Here is a 17,101-nt window from a genome sequence, read left to right as displayed (position 1 = left end):
AAGTAACAGGGAATATTTCTGTCTCCCTCTCTCTCTAACTCTGCCTTTCAAATAAATAAAGTAAATCTTCCTTTTAATAAGATCTTAAAAATATGATTATTTTATTTTTATTTGAAAGATTGAGTCAGACAGAAGGAGAGGCAGAGCTCTTCTATCTGCTAGTTCACTCCCCAGATGGTTGCAGTGGCCATAGCTGACCTGATTTGAAGCCAGGAGCCTGGAACAACTTCTGGGTTTCCCACAGATTTGAAACATCCTCTGCTGCTTTCCCAAGCCATAAGGAGGGAGCTGGATTAAAAGTGGAGCAGCCAGGACACAAAGGGGCACCTGCATGGGATGTGCTAGACTGCAGGCAGAAGCATGGCACCAGCTAACTAAGATAAAAAAAATGAACTCCTACATTATCAGGAATAATAGTAAGTAACATATAAAAATGGGTAGGCCATAAATATACAAATCAAGAGTGGAAGGTTTATAAGCAGACAGTAATTACGTATATAGAAAAATTTATTCTACTAGCAAACAATGACAAAGCTAGAGGTTTTTTTTCCATGCAGAGTAGCAGAAATATTAAAACATTTACAATTAACACCAGCATTCATTAGAGAACGAGGAAATAAGACATTTATACACTCTTATTAGGAATGTAAATTGGTATCTTTTTGGAGGATAATTTTGGAGCAGCTATCAAAACAGCAGTTTGACTTGCAGGATTCTATTCTACAGAAACATGCACAAAGATCCAAGCATAAGGAAATTCACTTCAGCACTGCTTATAAGAACAAAAGTGGATAGTCGCCACTCTTACTGTGATGTAGTGGATTACGCTGTTGACGACAACACTGGCATCCCATATGGGGTGTGTGTGTGTGTGTGTGAGTCCTGGCTGCTCCACATCCAATCCAGCCCCCTGCCAGTGCACCTGGGAAAGCAAAGGAGGAGGGCCCAAACCCTTGGTAGACCTGGATGAGGCTCCTGGCTCCTGGATTTCACCTAGCATAGTCTTGGTCATTGCACTCATTCTGACAGTGGATCAGTAAAACGACAATCTCTATCTCCTCCTCCTCGCTATCTGTAACTCTGCCTTTAAAGTACGAAATACCATTAACAGAAGAATGGATAAACAAACTGTGTCAGAATATGATGCAACTTCAAAAAAATATATATGTGTTGATTTAGAAAAAATTCTAAGGCACATTAAGAAAAAAAGTAGCATCTATAAAGACTGTAGTTTTATTCAAAAAGTTATTAATACACATGTCTGAAAGGATGCTTACCAAATTATACATAGCATCTATATAGAAAGAACGGACCTGTGCTTTTCTACATCTAAAAAATATTCCTACAGAAAGCCCAGGTTGGGCTCGGCGGCATGGCCTAGTGGCTAAAGTCCTTGCCTTGAACGCGCCAGGATCCCATATGGGCGCCGGTTCTAATCCCGGGATCCCATATGGGCGCCGGTTCTAATCCCGGGATCCCATATGGGCGCCAGTTCTAAACCCGGCTGCTCCACTTCCCATCCAGCTCCCTGCCTGTGGGCTGGGAAAGCAGTCGAGGACAGCCCAAAGCTTTGGGACTCTGCACCCGTGTGGGAGACCCGGAAGAGGCTCCTGGCTTCGGATTGGCATAGCATCGGCCGTTGCGCTCACTTGGGGAGTGAATCATCAGACAGAAGATCTTCCTCTCTGTCTCTCCTCTCTGTATATCCGCCTTTCCAATAAAAATAAAATAAATTTAAAAAAATAAAATAAAATAAAAAGAAGTCCTTGCCTTTCGTATACTGGGATCCCATATGGGCGCCGGTTCCAATCCCAGTGACCCTGCTTCCCATCCAGCTCCATGCTTTTGGCCTGGGAAAGCACTCCAGGACAGCCCAAAGCCTTGGGACCCTGCAGCCACATGGCAGACCCAGAAGAGGCTCCAGGCTCCTGGCTGCTGGCTTTGGATTGGCTCAGCTCCAGCCACTGCGGTCACTTGGGGAGTGAATCATTGGACGGAAGATCTTCCTCTCTGTCTCTCCTCCTCTCTGTATATCCACTTTTCCAATAAAAAAATAAATCTTTAAAAATAAAATACACAAAATTCTAAAAAGACGACAAGAGGGTAATTAAGATAGAAAAAAGAATATTGTCTAAAATACACCTCAGATTTGGTGAAAAATACCAAAAAGCTACGGGAACATCAGGCAAGGCAAATATAAAAAGAATTATGCTCAATACATACCTCAAAATGACACTTCTGAGAATTAAAGATAAAGAAACCCTTCAAAGCAACAGCTCCCTCCAAAAGAGAGGTTACAGAGTGGGACATAAGAATGAGGCCTGTTTTTTAATGAGAAAAGAATGGAAGTCACATGATAAGAAAATCACTATAAGAATAGAAAACACTTCAGTCAATAACTTTACAGGCATTTCAAGCAAGCAAATAAACATTTAAAACAGAAGTGAAGAAAGAAAGACACAGACAGACAGACGAAAAAAGGGGTTATCACAAGCTAATTCTCTACTTGCAAGCACCATCACTGCACATGAGTGCTCGCTGATGCCCCAGATGCTCTGCTTCTGACCCAGCTCCCTGCTTACGGCCTGGGAAAGCAGCAGAGGATGGCCCGAGTACCTGGGCACATGGCAGACCCAGAAGCTTCTGGCTTCTGGCTTTGGATCAGCTCAGCTCCAGCTGTTGCAGCCATTTGGGGAGAGAACCAGCAGATGGAATATCTTTCTTTGTGTCTCTCCTTCTCTCAGTAAATCTGCCTTTCCAATAGTAAAAAAAAAAAAATCATTAAAGACTTGCATGGTAATGTTTATGGCATCTTTATTCCTCACCAACCAAAAGATTAAAACAGCACAAATATCCAAAATTGAGTGAATAAACTGATATATTCATAAATGGAACATTACTCATTGATAAAAGAGAATGAACTACATGCAAAATACAATGCAGAGGCAGGCATTTGGGAAAGCAGGTACGCTGCCACCAAGATGCCCACATCCTGTATGAGATTGCTAGCTTTGAGTCCTTGCTCTGTTTCTGACCCACGTTCCCACTATCATACCCTGGGAGGCATCAGGCAACGGCTCAAGTGGTTGAGTCCATCCCACTTAGAAGAGGAAACCTAGACTGAAACCCAGGGCTCTGCTCTGATTTGGCTCAACCCTGGTTGTTGCAGGCATTTGGGGAGTGAACCAGCGGATCACTGCCCACCTATCTCTGTCTCTTTGTCTTTCAAATAAATAAAAATTTTTTAATAAACTAGTTGAAAAGGATACACTAGTAAGGTGATAAATAAAAGCAAAGGTATTAATTATGAATTATTCAGAATTATGATGCAATTTCTTATGTACAAGAAATTGTATTAGTAAAGAAAATGGGACAGGAATATTGAAGCAGAGGTTGATGTCAATAGTTCTTTCTCTAATTGTAGTATATCTTTCTCTTACCAATTTCAACTGTTAGTTGTGGCCCATAATTATTAAGTCTGGAACAAAAGAATGCCTGCATGTAGATCCCTAGGTAGGAAAGCAGGGCTGTCCAACACAGCTGATCATCATGTTTTTATGCACCAGTCGTTCCTATCAGTCAACTCCAAGAGTCACCATTCACTTACAAGCAACCCTGTCTGCACACTGTCCTAACTTTTTGGTTCCTGGAAGCTTCACGACCACCACTACTCAGATTTTTTGTCCGTGGACACTTTCAAAATGATGGAGATCCTCCTGGGACTGTATTTGGCACTTTGTAGAGTATTTTTAAAGGATGTGCCATAAAACAAATGAACAATAACAACAACAAAACACCAAGTTCCCTTGCTAGAGAGACCCTACTGTCTGAATGCAGGACGCGACAGGATTTTAAAAACATCTGAGCATCCTATTCAACTCACAGACTTTTACTCCTTTGTTCATCCTTAAAACTATTCTGGGAGATCAGATAATCTCCCTAAAACCAGGTCAGCAGTTCCCAAGCTCCTGGTGAGAAATCAAGCTTCCAGTGAAAATAAAACTGTCAAAGCCAAAAAGAGAACTAGAAGTACTGAGTTAATATGTTTGCTCAAGTACTCTACTACTGTATTTTTATGTAATTAAGAGTGTGCCTCTAAATTTGAATTGCTTGGATTTGGTTCTGTTATTTTTAGCTGTATTATCTTGGATAAGTGCTTCCCTATAGTTCACATTCTTATAACGTTTCTGAGAAACTGAAATAATGTAAAGCATTAAAACAGTGATGAGAGTATGGTAAGCGCTCACTGAACGTCAGCTGTCTGGTTCTGTCTGGTTCAGGGTCCTCCTGCGAAAGGGTATTCAAGTTTGTGACTCTTCATATAAATTCACAGTATTTTCAATACAACTTCTTCCTGAAGGGTTCAGAAAACTGTACAGCAAGTTGAAGGCAAACTTTTATGAACTCTCAGGTCATATGCTCTACATTCTGCAGTCAAAGGCTGAAGCAGGAAGACTGCTTGCACCTGGAATCTTTACTACAACCTGGACCACGATCTTTGCCTAATGGTTGCAACTTTAGCAGCCATAAAGCTCCTAAAAAAAGCAACCGTTTTCAGTGTGTGGAACCCGAATTGTCATCAGCAGCACCTGGGAATGTGCTAGAACTCTCATTTCCAGTCCCTCCTCCTCCTCACTAATAAGCAACTTTCAGCATGGGCCCGGCCACCGCTGCACAATAAACCCTCAAACACTATTCTGGTGAACGCTGAAATGTGGAGAGTGCTATCCCAGGGGAAAAAACAGAAACGAAAAACACACCTGCCCAAGATTTGTAAATAACACAATAAGTCTGCCTAAGAATAAGAAAATTTACGTTCAACAGGACCTATTTGAGGAGTTAGACTTAAAAATTAGGAGAACTGATAAAAAAAAAAAATCTGCATTGGAGCATAAGGAAGTGGTAATTAACATTTTGATAAACTTATAACTCAAAAAGAGGAGAAATCATTAAAAAAAAGAACAGTTGAGCTCAATAATGAAGTAAAGAGAAACATATAACACAAATGCTCAGTGCCAAAGGACCACTAGTAAAATAATGAATTAAACAAAGTTTTTTTATTGCACCCAGAACAAGTCAAGGCTTAAAAAAGACACGTGAATTTGTAGGATTTTCTAGATATAAATCTGAGAACTTTTCAAAACATCATATAATTTTTACTAAGATTAACTACGCAAGGGGCTCCTTGGACTCAATAGGCAAAAGAGAGGAGGAAATGATCCAGTTCACATGGTTCATTTCTAAATACCTGGCTGGATATGACTTTGTAGCTGTAAATTGATAGGGAGTTAAAAGGAGAAACTCTCAAAGGATGAAAACAAAGATCCTATCTACCACGAAATGGCAAAGCAACATTTCTTATTGCCTATATAATAGTGTTATATGCTTTTAGTTTCTAAAGTTCTCATATCATTAAGAAAAAAAAAAGATGATTAGCACTTCAATGCTAAAAGAAGCAAAAGACATGTTGCATTTATAATAAATACAATGCTAGCAGGCAAATCCTTTGTCTAGAGCACTGACATCACCTAAGACTGCTGGTTCTAACTCACACTGCTCCACTTCCCAAGCAGCTCCCTGCTTGTGGCGTGGGAAAGCAGTAGCAGATGAGCCACAACCTTGGGACTCTGCACCCATGTGGGAGACTCAGAAGAAGCTCCTGGCTCCTGGCTTCAGATTAACTCAGCTCTGGCTGTTGCAGCCACTTGGGCAGTGAACCAGTAGATGGAAGATGTCTCTGTCACTCCCTCTCTGTAATCCTTTGAAGTAAAAATTAATAAATAAACAAATACAATATGAATACATGTAATCAACAAGCCAATACTTAGGAAAATTACTGAATCAGTAATTACTGAATGAAAATCAAAGTTAGATGGATATTTCTTGTCTGTGGGAAAGTTAACAAAAAAGTAAAAAAAATTAGTAAGAACAATAAAAAACACACACCTTCATATTGTACATTTTAACTCCTAGAGCTCTTTTTGCGAAGTAGTTTAATCTTATCTGTGAAAAACCGTCAAGACACAATTCTATTTCTCTTAAAAAGCAAAAAAGTCACATATTTTCAGCTACTCATCAGCTATCCACCCAGCCAGGTTGAAAGGATAAGGAACAAAGTGTTTAACATCGCTATGTTTGGGTGTAGATCAAAGAAATCTTGTTTCTAATTGTCAATCTTTGTTAAAATATTTCTTTTTTTTATAATTTTTTTTATTGGAAAGGCGGACATACAGAGAGGAGAGACAGAGAGGAAGATCTTCCGTCCGATGATTCACTCCCCAAGTGAGCACAATGGCCGATACTATGCCGATCCGAAGCCAGAAGCCTCTTCCGGGTCTCCCACACGGGTGCAGGGTCCCAAAGCTTTGGGCCGTCCTCGACTGCTTTCCCAGGCCACAGGCAGGGAGCTGGAAGGGAAGCGGGGCTGCCGGGATTAGAACCGGCGCCCATATGGGATCCCGGGCGTGCAAGGCGAGGACCTTTAACCACTGCGCCACTGTGCCGGGCCCGTTAAAATATTTTTAAGTGAACATCTATTTTATAATCTGTAAACAATGTTTTAACATTGTAAAAAAATTTGAGAGGAGACACAAATGGAGAGGGAGGTCCCATCAACTATTCATTCCTGAAATGTTCACAGTGCTTGGAGCTGAACTCAATTCAGGTCTGCAACACAGGCAGTAGGGATGCAACGACTTGACCATCCATGCGCTCCTTCCTCCCAGGTTCTGCACTGCCAGAGAGCTGCAGCCAAGAATCAAATCCTAGTAATTTCATGTGCGGTACGGGTGTCTGAACTGGCAGCTCACCACCTTTAAAAGACAGACTTCTGAAGAGCATATACCCACAACCAATGCTCCAACTAAAGTAGTCAGATTACACTAGGTATACGCTTCAAGTCCCATGATGCCTTCCTTGTCTATTCTCACTGCTCTGGCCAAAGTCTGCAGAATAGTCAATAGCTGCTGCATGGGGATATGTAACAACATCACAAAGAATGTAGCTATAGACAGGAAAAGCAATGTGCTCCCCTAAGTTCATGGCAGCACAATCAATAAACCCAAAAATAAGGAAGCAACCGAAATGTCCATCAACAGAGGACTGGATAAATTAACTGGTTCATCTACTCTATGGAATACTATTAAAGAAAAAAAAAAGAAGAAATACAATTGTTTGTGGCCAAATGGGCTGAACTGGAGATCATTATGCTAAAGGAAATGACCCAAATACAAAAGGACAGGTGTCATATGGTTGCTTTAATATAATAGGATGTCAAATCTAAGAATTTTATCTGTGATTTTTACATTATTGCACTTCCTAGTTATTTGTACCTTTTGTAATAAGACCTTGTGATGTAACCTATTTTTTTAAAGATTTATTTATTTATTCCTTATTGCAGTCAGATATAAAGAGAGAAGGAGAAAGGAAGATCTTCCATCTGATGATTCACTCCCCAAGTGACTGCAACGTCTGGTGCTGCACTCATCTGGAGCCAGGAACCAGGAGCCAGGAACTTCCTCCAGGTCTCCCACGTGGGTGCAGAGTTCCAAGGCTTCGGGCCGTCCTCAACTGCTTTCCCAGGCCACAAGCAGGGAGGTGGATGGGAAGCAGAGCTACCAGGATTAGAACTGGCGCCCATATGGGATTCTGGCGCGTTCAAGGCAAGGACTTTAGCCTCTAGGCCATCGTGCGGGCCTGTAATGTAACCTATTAATCATTCATCCATAAGAGATGATTGCTTGCTTGTAATTACACACACATACACACACAAGTTCACAGCTTTCCTTCCTAAAAGAGCTTCATCCTGGTCTAATGCAGATATAGAATAGATGATCGTGCCAACCTTATACCCAGCAACTGTACTAAATTCACTTAATAACGGTAATAATTTAACCTTATATCCTTTTGCATTTTCCAAGTATTGTGTTATTTACAAATACAGATAGCTTCATTTACTCCTCCTCATTCTTTTAATCAGCATTTTTCTTATATCTTCTTACACTGGTTCGGACCTTTAATGCAAGCTGAATGGAACTGCTAACTGACTATTACTGTTTTGTCCTATTTGTTGATCTGCATGATGGTTAGATACATACTTGTTTACTTTGTGGCAAGTTGTTTTGTACATTTCATAATCATCCAATATATGTTTCATAAGAAAATACCTTTAAAGAGAGAGAGAAAGAAAAAGAATGCTGCAGGAAATGTAAACAACAAAAAGGAAAAGCATGACAAAATGCTTCAAGTTGGAATAGAGTGCTAGCTTCCTACAGCTGCTGCTGACAAAGCACCACATATTCCACGGCTTAAAACTATCCAAACAACTACCTACAATTGTCAAGGTCACAAATCCTACACCCCAGGTGCTGGCACTGCTGATGTTGTTCAGAGGGTCTGTGGGAATACTTTTTACTTTGCCTTTTCCACTGCTTGGAGCCTACCTGAGTTCCTCGATTCATGGCCAACTTCCTCCATCATTAAGGTCAGTATAGCAGCATTTCCACATTTCTCTTCCCCCTACAACTCCACTCCCTGCAACCGCTGGTTCTACTATCACATCTCCTTTTTCTGACATTCCCATCTCCTTATGCAAGGAGGTCTTGTGGTGACAATCTATAGATACTCCCATAGAAACTCCCCATCTCGGGTCTTGATTTAATGACATCTGCAGTGGGATATTTGCCATATCAGGAAACACACTTACCAGGGTTAGAGATTAAGATATACACATCTTTGGGAGACCATCAGGCTGATGAACATAAACAGAAAAGACAGATCATAGGGCAGAATCAGAGCACTGTTTGGAAGCTTTTCTACAAAAGCACTGATTTCTACTACTACAAATCAGTGCCATTCAAAATGACTGAGCATTTGTAAGACCTGAGGTGTATACTGTCTCACCAATGGAAAGCAGCACATGATAGGTCCCAGTTGCAAAAAGGTCTGACATCACCATATTCTTTATGTGAAACAGAATGGGCAAAATTAAGAAATCTGACATGAGAAACAAGCTCTGCTGCAGGGATTTCCCTATGTACATAACAGGAAATGCAGGATATAAATGCATTTACTGACACTGTACACCTCGTAGTCCCTTCTCAGTTCACGCAAGCTGTTGACTTTGTAGGTCAAACTTGTATTATTTTGTCTATAGATACAGAAGGTATCCAGTGACAATCTAATGGATTTGGAACAAATTATTTTGCTTTGCTCAAATAAATGTTAATGACCAGAATGAGGTCACTGAAACCAAAGTTGGGGCCTAAAAAAGAAGAGAATACAGAAAAAGACAAGTAGATCTTAGTTTTTTGGGGGAAAAAAAATACAGATAAAATAAAGCCATGGGCTCTGTGAAATACCTTAAAGGACAAATGAGGTGAGCCAGCATTGAGGTGTAGTGGGTTAAGCTGCTACCACATGTGATGCCTGCATCCCATATACGCATCACTTCCAATCCAGCTCCTTGCTAACATACCTGGGAAGGCAGCAGAAGATGGCCCAAGTATGAGAGCCTCTGCCCTCCATGTGTGAGACCTGGACGGAGTTCCAGACTCCCAGTTTCAGTCTGGCCAATTCATGGCATATTCCAGATGAAGAGAAAACCAGTCACAAAAACCCTTGGGCATGAGTGCATGTCTTGTCCGAGGAACAGCAAGGACGGCAGAGGGACCAGAACTTAGTGGGTATGAACAGAACAGAACAGCAGCTCCGCTCAGTGCTGTGCTGACGGGGGAGAGAGGCATCAGACCAGTATTAAAACTTCAGCTTTTACTCAAAATAAGAAAAGGCAAAGGAAGGTTTTAGGGAAGAATTGACATAATTTCCTGATGTCTTTTTTTTTTTTAAGATTTATTTTTACTGGAAAGTCAGATATACAGAGAGGAGAAGAGACAGAGAAGAATATCTTCCATTCAATGATTCACTCCCAGAGTGACTGCAACAGCCAGTACTGTGCTGATGCGAAGCCAGGAGCCAGGACCTTATTCTGGGTCTCCCAAGCAGGTGCAGAATTCCAAGGCGTTGGGGCCTGTCCTCAACTGCTTTCCCAGGCCACAAGCAGGGAGCTGAATGGGAAGCAGAGTTGCTGGGACTAGAACTGGTGACCATATGGGATCCCGGCATGTGCAAGGCAAGGATTTTAGCCACTAGGCTACTGCGCTGGGCCCCATTTTCTGATATTTTAAAAAGATTATTCTGTAGCCCACTGCGACTCTCTGGTGGCTGGAGTCCTCAGCTTGCACGTGCCTTGCACGCACTGTGGGTTCCAGTTTGTGTCTCTGGCTTCAGATCGACTCAGCTCTAGCTGCTGTAGCCACTTGGGAAATGAATCAGCAGACAGGGGTTCTTTGTGTCTCTCCTTCTCTCTGTGTATTTGCCTTTCTAACTGTTAGGGGAGCGGGAAGAAAGAGAAGCCAGTTAGAAGGGATTTCAGTTAATGATTTCAGGGTACAGTGGTAGGGAAGAATTGTATCTGCTTGTATGCTGAAGGTAAGTAAGACACTAGTTGCAGGATAGACATGGCTTCATGAGAAAACACAAGAGCCAAGAATAACTCTGAGTGGTCAGTGTTGGGGAAGCTGCAATCTTTGACACGGGCATCCCTTATGGGTGCCGATGTGTGTCCTGGCTGCTCCACTTCCAACGTAGCTCCCTACTAAAGGCATGGGAAAGCAGCAAAGATGCTTAAGTATTTGGGCTCTGGCCATTCACATGAGAGACCCGGAGGAACCACCTGGCTTGAACCTGACTAAGCCTTGGTTGTTGCAGCAATGTGGGGAGAGAACTGAAGGATGGAAGATCTCTCTTCCTCTCCAGCTCTTTCAAATGAATAAGTCCTTAAAAAAAAAAAAAAAACCCTGACAATTTTGACATGAAGAAATGTGATGTCAAAGGCCCGGTATAGTGGCCTAGTGGCTAAAGTCCTCGCCTTGAATGAACCGGGATCCCATATGGGTGCAGGTTCTAATCCCAGCTGCTCCACTTTCCATCCAGCTCCCTGCTTGTGGCCTGGGAAAGTAGTCCAGGATGGCCCAATGCTTTGGGACCTTGCACCCGTGTGGGAGACCCGAACAAAGCTCCTGGCTCCGGACTGGCACAGCACTGGTCGTTGTAGTCACTTGGGGAATGAATCATCAGATGGAAGATCTTCTCTGTCTTTCCTCCTCTGTATATCTGACTTTGTAATAAAAAATAAATAAATCTTAAAAAAAAAAAAGAAATGTGATGTCAAATTAAAGATGTCAGTCAGCAAGATGGGGAAGAACGAAGGAAGAGCAGACTTGAGGGATCAGAAAGGGTTGCTGGTCTTAGGAGTCTGGACTTGGAGATGCTGGATTCAACACACCTGCCTCACAGCCCTTGTGTGCAGGCCTACCTTGCTGTGAATGAGGAGGATTCCTGCAGCCCATGAGTCACCACGACAGGCCGCAGGCTGGACTGCTGGCTCTGTGCAGTTCTCCAGCCAGATCATACATCTGGTATCTGACACTCAAGCTGGGAGTGCCCATGAGCTAATGAAGATGGGGCTGGACAGGACTATTCTCTTACTCTGTACTGGAAAGACCACTAACTCTACAGACCATTCATCAAAGCACTCTCTGAAAACAGTTACCTGGTGGTCACGGAACCAAGAGTACTGGAATGCTCTGCTCTTAGCCAAGAATGTCCAGTTTCCTCCTCTAACCGAACACCTTTCCAAAATGTAAACAACTTGCTAACTGTCCTCAGCTTTGCATGCTACAAGTGCTCATTATCGTCCCTTTCTGGGACCAGAGTGTAGAATTTCTCTCCAAGTTTTTGTTGGAAAGATATAAAATGAGTTATTCACTTCGGAAAGAGAGGATCTCTCACTCCTAAGATCTATTAGTCATTAAAAGGATCCAAAAGTATGGATTTTTCATACACCCATGCTTAGAACTTTTATATACTAAAAGACATTTAATCAAAGGAAATATATGCTCTAATTCAGATATAGGGCATCAGTGTGTTATTCATGGCACTGAAAAAATGAGAACACTCTCTTGGTTCAATATAGCAAAATTGGGACCCAAGACTGTGACGTAGCAAGTTAAGCTGTTGCCTACAATACCAGCATCCCACATGGGTGCTGGTTTGAATCCCAGCAGCTCTACTTCTGACTCAGCTCCCTGCTAATGCATCTGGGAAAGTAGCAGATGATGACCTGAGGGCCCAGGCCCTGCACGTATGTGGGAGATGTGGATGAAGCTCCTGGCTTAGTCTTGGCCATTGTGACCATTTAACAAGTAAAACCTACTATATTTTCAAAACCCTGTGCTAATCAGAAACGGGGCGGGAGAGCAGAGAAATCTTCCATCTCCTTAAAATGTGTGAAGAAGACGTGTAGTGTAACCTATCAGGAAAACAACAGGTAACTTATTGACAATAGATTCAAAACATCATTAGACAATAGTTAAACTACAAAGACATACAGGGGGAACCAAGAGCGATCCTAACAACCTACTAACAGGAGGTCATATGCACAGAGCAGGGCGAGACCCCAGAGTGGATCAGGGGGACAGGAGGAGGCTTGTATCCCAACCCTGGATCCTCACCAAGGACTATCAGTATGGGCACCAAGGACTACATCCCAACTACCAAAGAGACCATGGGGAACTAGAATGCCTTCGGAGCCCGAGAACTCAGAGTGCATCCGCCCCCTTTGAATCTACCACATGGGATGAAAGAAGCCCGAATTCTTCCTCGTAGGATCCAAGGTCGTCAGAACAACAGCCAGGAACCCACAGCAGTCCTCGGAATCAGAAGAACAATAAACTTCCTTCGGGACTAGGGAGAGGAGCTTTCTCTGGTCCTTACTTAGTTCCAACTTTGGATCTCCACCCTCTCTGCAATGACCGTCGGGGTCGCTCCAGAGTCTCCCCTGCACTCCCAAACACACAGACACAAATTAGAATAGATAGGCAAAGAACAAGGAGAGCTTGGTCAGCATGGACTCACACATACCTTACTAGGTAGTACACAAAGAGTAAGTACTCCTCACCAAGATATTGAAGATTTCTCTGCACACCCCTCCTATAACTGTTTTGCACCTAAACTGTTGAAATGTCAATGGAGTAGTCAAACGGTGTGGTTAAGAACTTGCATTATTTTTAACATATTGTTTACTCAATACTATGTCAATTAATTTCATAACATTGTATATTGTTGCTGAGGTTATGTTGGGGCTTTTAATTGATCGGGATTTTACTCTGTTGGCTCTACCTTCAGACCAGAGAAGGTCTCCCCAAGAAGCCGTTGAATTTGTCTGGACAATAAGATGCTGGACTCCATGCTTGGTATATACTTGCAATGAAGGAATCTCAACTGAACTTGAACTGTGGTTACGCAACAAAGTGGAGGAATCCACCATGCGTGGAGGGTTTTGGGAGGGGTAGGGGGAATCCCAGTACCTATAAAACTGTGTCACATAATACAATGTTATTAATTAAAAAAAAAAAAAAAGAAGTAAACCTGCAGATGGGAGAGCTCTCACTGTCTCTCTCTTTCTCTAACTTCGCCTTTAAAATAAGACAAATAGGGGCTGTCAAATGGTAAGCTAAGCCTCCACCTGCAACACCAGCATGCCACATGGGCTCCAGTTTAAGTCCTGGTTGTTCCACTTCCGATCTAGCTCCCAGTTTATGGCCTGGGAAAGCAGCAGAGCTGGCCTGAGTCCCTGGACCCCTGCACCCACGTGGGAGACCAAGAAGCTCCTGGCTTCAGACTGCCAACTCTGGCCATTGGGGAGTGAACTAATAGATGCTCTCTGTCTCTCCTCTCTTTGTAATTACACCTTCCAATAAAAATAAATCTTCAAAACATAAACAAATAGAATACATGATAAAAAATAAATAAAATAAAGACTGATAAAAGGACTATACAATCATGTAAAATAATCCCAAGGCAGGCATATGGCCTAGCAGTTAAGATGCTCGGTGGGACAACCATTCCAGGTTGCAGCTTCCTGGGAGGCTGAAGGAGATGGCTCACACCCTTGGGTCCCTGGGAGGCCTGGACTGAGTTCCCAGCTTCTGGCATTGGCCCATGCCATTGCAGGTGTTTGGGGAATGAACCAGCAGATGAAAGCTCTTAGTCAAGTTTCTCTGTCTCTCAAACAGTAATAATAAAGGTTACATATAAGAATGCATAGGAGTCCAGTGCAGTAGCCAAAGTGGTTAAAGACCTCATCTTGAATACACCGGGATCCCATATGAGCATCAGTTCTAATCCCAGAGGCCCCCTTCCCATCCAGCTCCCTGCTTGTGTCCTGGAAAAGCAGTCGAGGACGGCCCAAAGTCTTTGGACCCTGAACCCACATGGGAGACCCAGAAGAAGCTCCTGGATCCTGGCTTCGGATGGGCACAACTCCAGCCGTTGTGGCCCCTTGGGGAGTGAATCATCAGGTGCAAGATCTTCCTCTCTGTCTTTCTTCTTCTTTGTGTATCTGGCTTTCCAATAAAAATAAATAAATCTTAAAAAAAATGCATTAAAAATATTAAGCAACAAAAAACTATGTATAATGTGGCCTTCATTTTGTTTTTGAAGAGAATACGTGTGTGTGTGTGTGTGTGTGTGTAGCAGAAGAACTTAAACATTAACAAAATACCAGTGATCTTACCTGTAGGTGAGGGACTAAGGACAAAGTATTTCTTTGACTTGCATATGATCTCCAAATTTTCTATAATGAACAAATGGTCTTTTGGATTTTAAATAAGTTTTTAAAACTTTTATATTAAATATAACATGACTCATATTTGCATTATTTGCAATTCATGCTAAGAATTAGTTTTCATCTTTTTCTTCTTCTAGCAGCCATCAATGTCACTAGGTGAAAAGGCTTCCCCCGAACAGCCATTTGTATGCTCCTCACCAAAGGCCTCCCTCCCCAGGATGTGCAATGATAAGAATTCTGCACACAAGCCTTCAGGGCACCCCTGCCTGGGCACAGAAACCTGCCGCCCCTGCCCAGAGCAGCTGCGGGACATCCCTGCCCTCCACCTGGCTATAGACTCAATTGTTAGGCAGAGACTAGGAGTTCCATGGTCCCCACCAGTGCAATACTTTGTTTTCTATAAACAGACAGACAAGAAAGAAAAAAAAAAGTTTAAAACACAATCCTTAGAGGAAAGAAAATAGAAACCAGGCAGCGGGGAATGCTTCATATTCCTAAAAGCTTTTTTTGTAAGTTAACACATGGTGTCTGCTTCTCTCTAGTCACCTATTTATCACTCTCCTCCTTAGAGAAGGGAAAAAGCCCTGGCTGTTTTCCTAGTGCAGAGTTTTGTGGCTGGGGGGAAGGAGGAAGGGGGGAGGAAGAAGGGTGCTTTAAGCATGATGCAAACCATTTGGAGCTAAGTGAGAGCCCTGCCAACACAAGCTGCACTATTTAAACAAGTGAGGAAATGATCGTATATACAACATGCCAGCGAGTACACACACACACCAAAGGAAGTCGAGAGGGCTTTTTTTTTTTTTCAGGACACAGAGCTGGATGTCAGCGGCTAAAAGGTCGATATTTTCCCTTAACACCCTTCTCAATGACTTAATCATGTTCCGTTTGCACAGAAAACTTCCCAAGAATAAAAAAAAGTCTAGAGAATTAAGAGGAGGGGTGAATGGAGAGGGATGTTTGGCCTGGGACTGACCTTATCCGAGGTTTGCTCCACATAGCAGGGGTCCTGTGGGGCAGCCAGCAGGGGGACAAAGCCCGAGAGGAGCCGATCCTCTTCCAGGATGAGCAGGCTGAGGTCATCGTCCGGGTCCTTGTACAGGGGCACCTCGGACTGGTTCACCGCGGTCAGTATGTTACAGAAATCAGCCAGCGTCGACCACACATCCACAGCAAGCCTACGAGGAGGAATAAGGTAAGACAAGAAGTGCGTCTTGCAAGTGGGACCAGTAAGTGTTCCCAGCCCTTATGAGCATGAAGGTTCTGGCAGCAAAGGCTGCTCTAGGCTGGCAACTGCCAGGAAATTGGACCAAAATGCCAAGATGCTAAACTGCACCCAGGGCAGTCATCTGGGGCAGTTTGTGTTCATCCATGCAAAGTTTAAACTTATTTTATTGAAAAAGCAGAGTTAAAGAGAGAGAGAGATAGAGACAGAGACAGACATACAGACAGAGTCCATCCACCGGCTCCCTCCACAAGAGACCTCAGTCTGCCAGGGTTGTGCCAGACTGAAGCCAGGGATTTCTTTCAGCTCTAAGATGTGGGTACAGGGACCCAAGACTCTGTGCCATCTTCAGCTGCTTTCCCAGGTGCGTTAGAAGAAGGCTGGATCAGAAGTGGAACATTCAGGACTTGAACTGGTGCTTAGATGGTCTGCTGGCATTGTAGCAGGTCTTTACCTGCTACACCACAACACTGGCTGAGAAGGGGGAATTTTTAATCCTAACCAGAGGAGAAGGAATTTAGAGAACCAGTTGCCTAATGCGGGTCCTGTCATTTTTCCAGACAGTGTGCCTGAGATACTTACTGAAACACTCTAGACACCCAGTGCCCGGCGGCAGCTCTCAGAACTGCCAAGGATATGCCACACAGACAGCAGCGGGGCATCAGCTGCTCTCCTCCAGCCAGTCACGGACAGTCTAGCTCACTGTGCAGAGTCATGTGGGGCTTTCCCCTACCATGCTTCAGAACTACGTATGTGTAAGCAGGAAAACAAACAAACTGTCAAACACTGATCCAACAAAAACCTCCTTCCTGCCTGCCAAGATCCTCCCAGAAGGTGAAGTCTCCCCTGCGCTCCGGCAAAGGCGGCACCGGCAGTGCTGTCTCAGTCCTCCCGGGCTCTCTGTCTTCTCTCATTTGGAAGGACACTGGGTGGCCAAGTGTCTGGTCACCCACATTGGCCCAGTTGAGCTGAAAGTCCCATTTCCCCAGAAACCTCTCAGCTCTGGGAAAATCAGGCTAGTTGGTCATTCTAACTGTGTATCACAGGTTCAGGCTAAACCTGAGAACCCACAAAATTTGGCTCTCCCTAGGTGAAATTCCATTATAAAAAGAGGGTTCATTTCTCTGTCACCGTCACTTGTCAGTAGAGGTCATCATTTGCTGTGGCTGAGATTCCTGTGTTGCTAGATG

At 43.2% G+C, this 17,101-nt stretch overlaps 1 protein-coding gene across 2 annotated transcripts in view; it reads right to left on the bottom strand.

Moving 5' to 3' along the window:
- SMG6 (SMG6 nonsense mediated mRNA decay factor) overlaps positions 1-17,101 on the bottom strand; it is a 227,106-nt gene that overhangs the window by 86,503 nt on the left and 123,502 nt on the right. For both annotated transcript variants that reach the window (XM_041001461.1, XM_041001462.1), the window contains one exon: positions 15,663-15,864. In XM_041001461.1, the coding sequence (XP_040857395.1) occupies positions 15,663-15,864 (202 nt within the window). The remainder of the gene's footprint in view (positions 1-15,662; positions 15,865-17,101) is intronic.

The sequence above is a fragment of the Ochotona curzoniae genome, unplaced genomic scaffold, assembly GCF_017591425.1.
Source record: "Ochotona curzoniae isolate NIBS_2020 unplaced genomic scaffold, NIBS_Ocur_1.0 scaffold_2453, whole genome shotgun sequence".
In the NCBI taxonomy this organism is placed as follows: domain Eukaryota; kingdom Metazoa; phylum Chordata; class Mammalia; order Lagomorpha; family Ochotonidae; genus Ochotona; species Ochotona curzoniae.
This window is presented reverse-complemented; position numbering and strand designations above follow the sequence as displayed.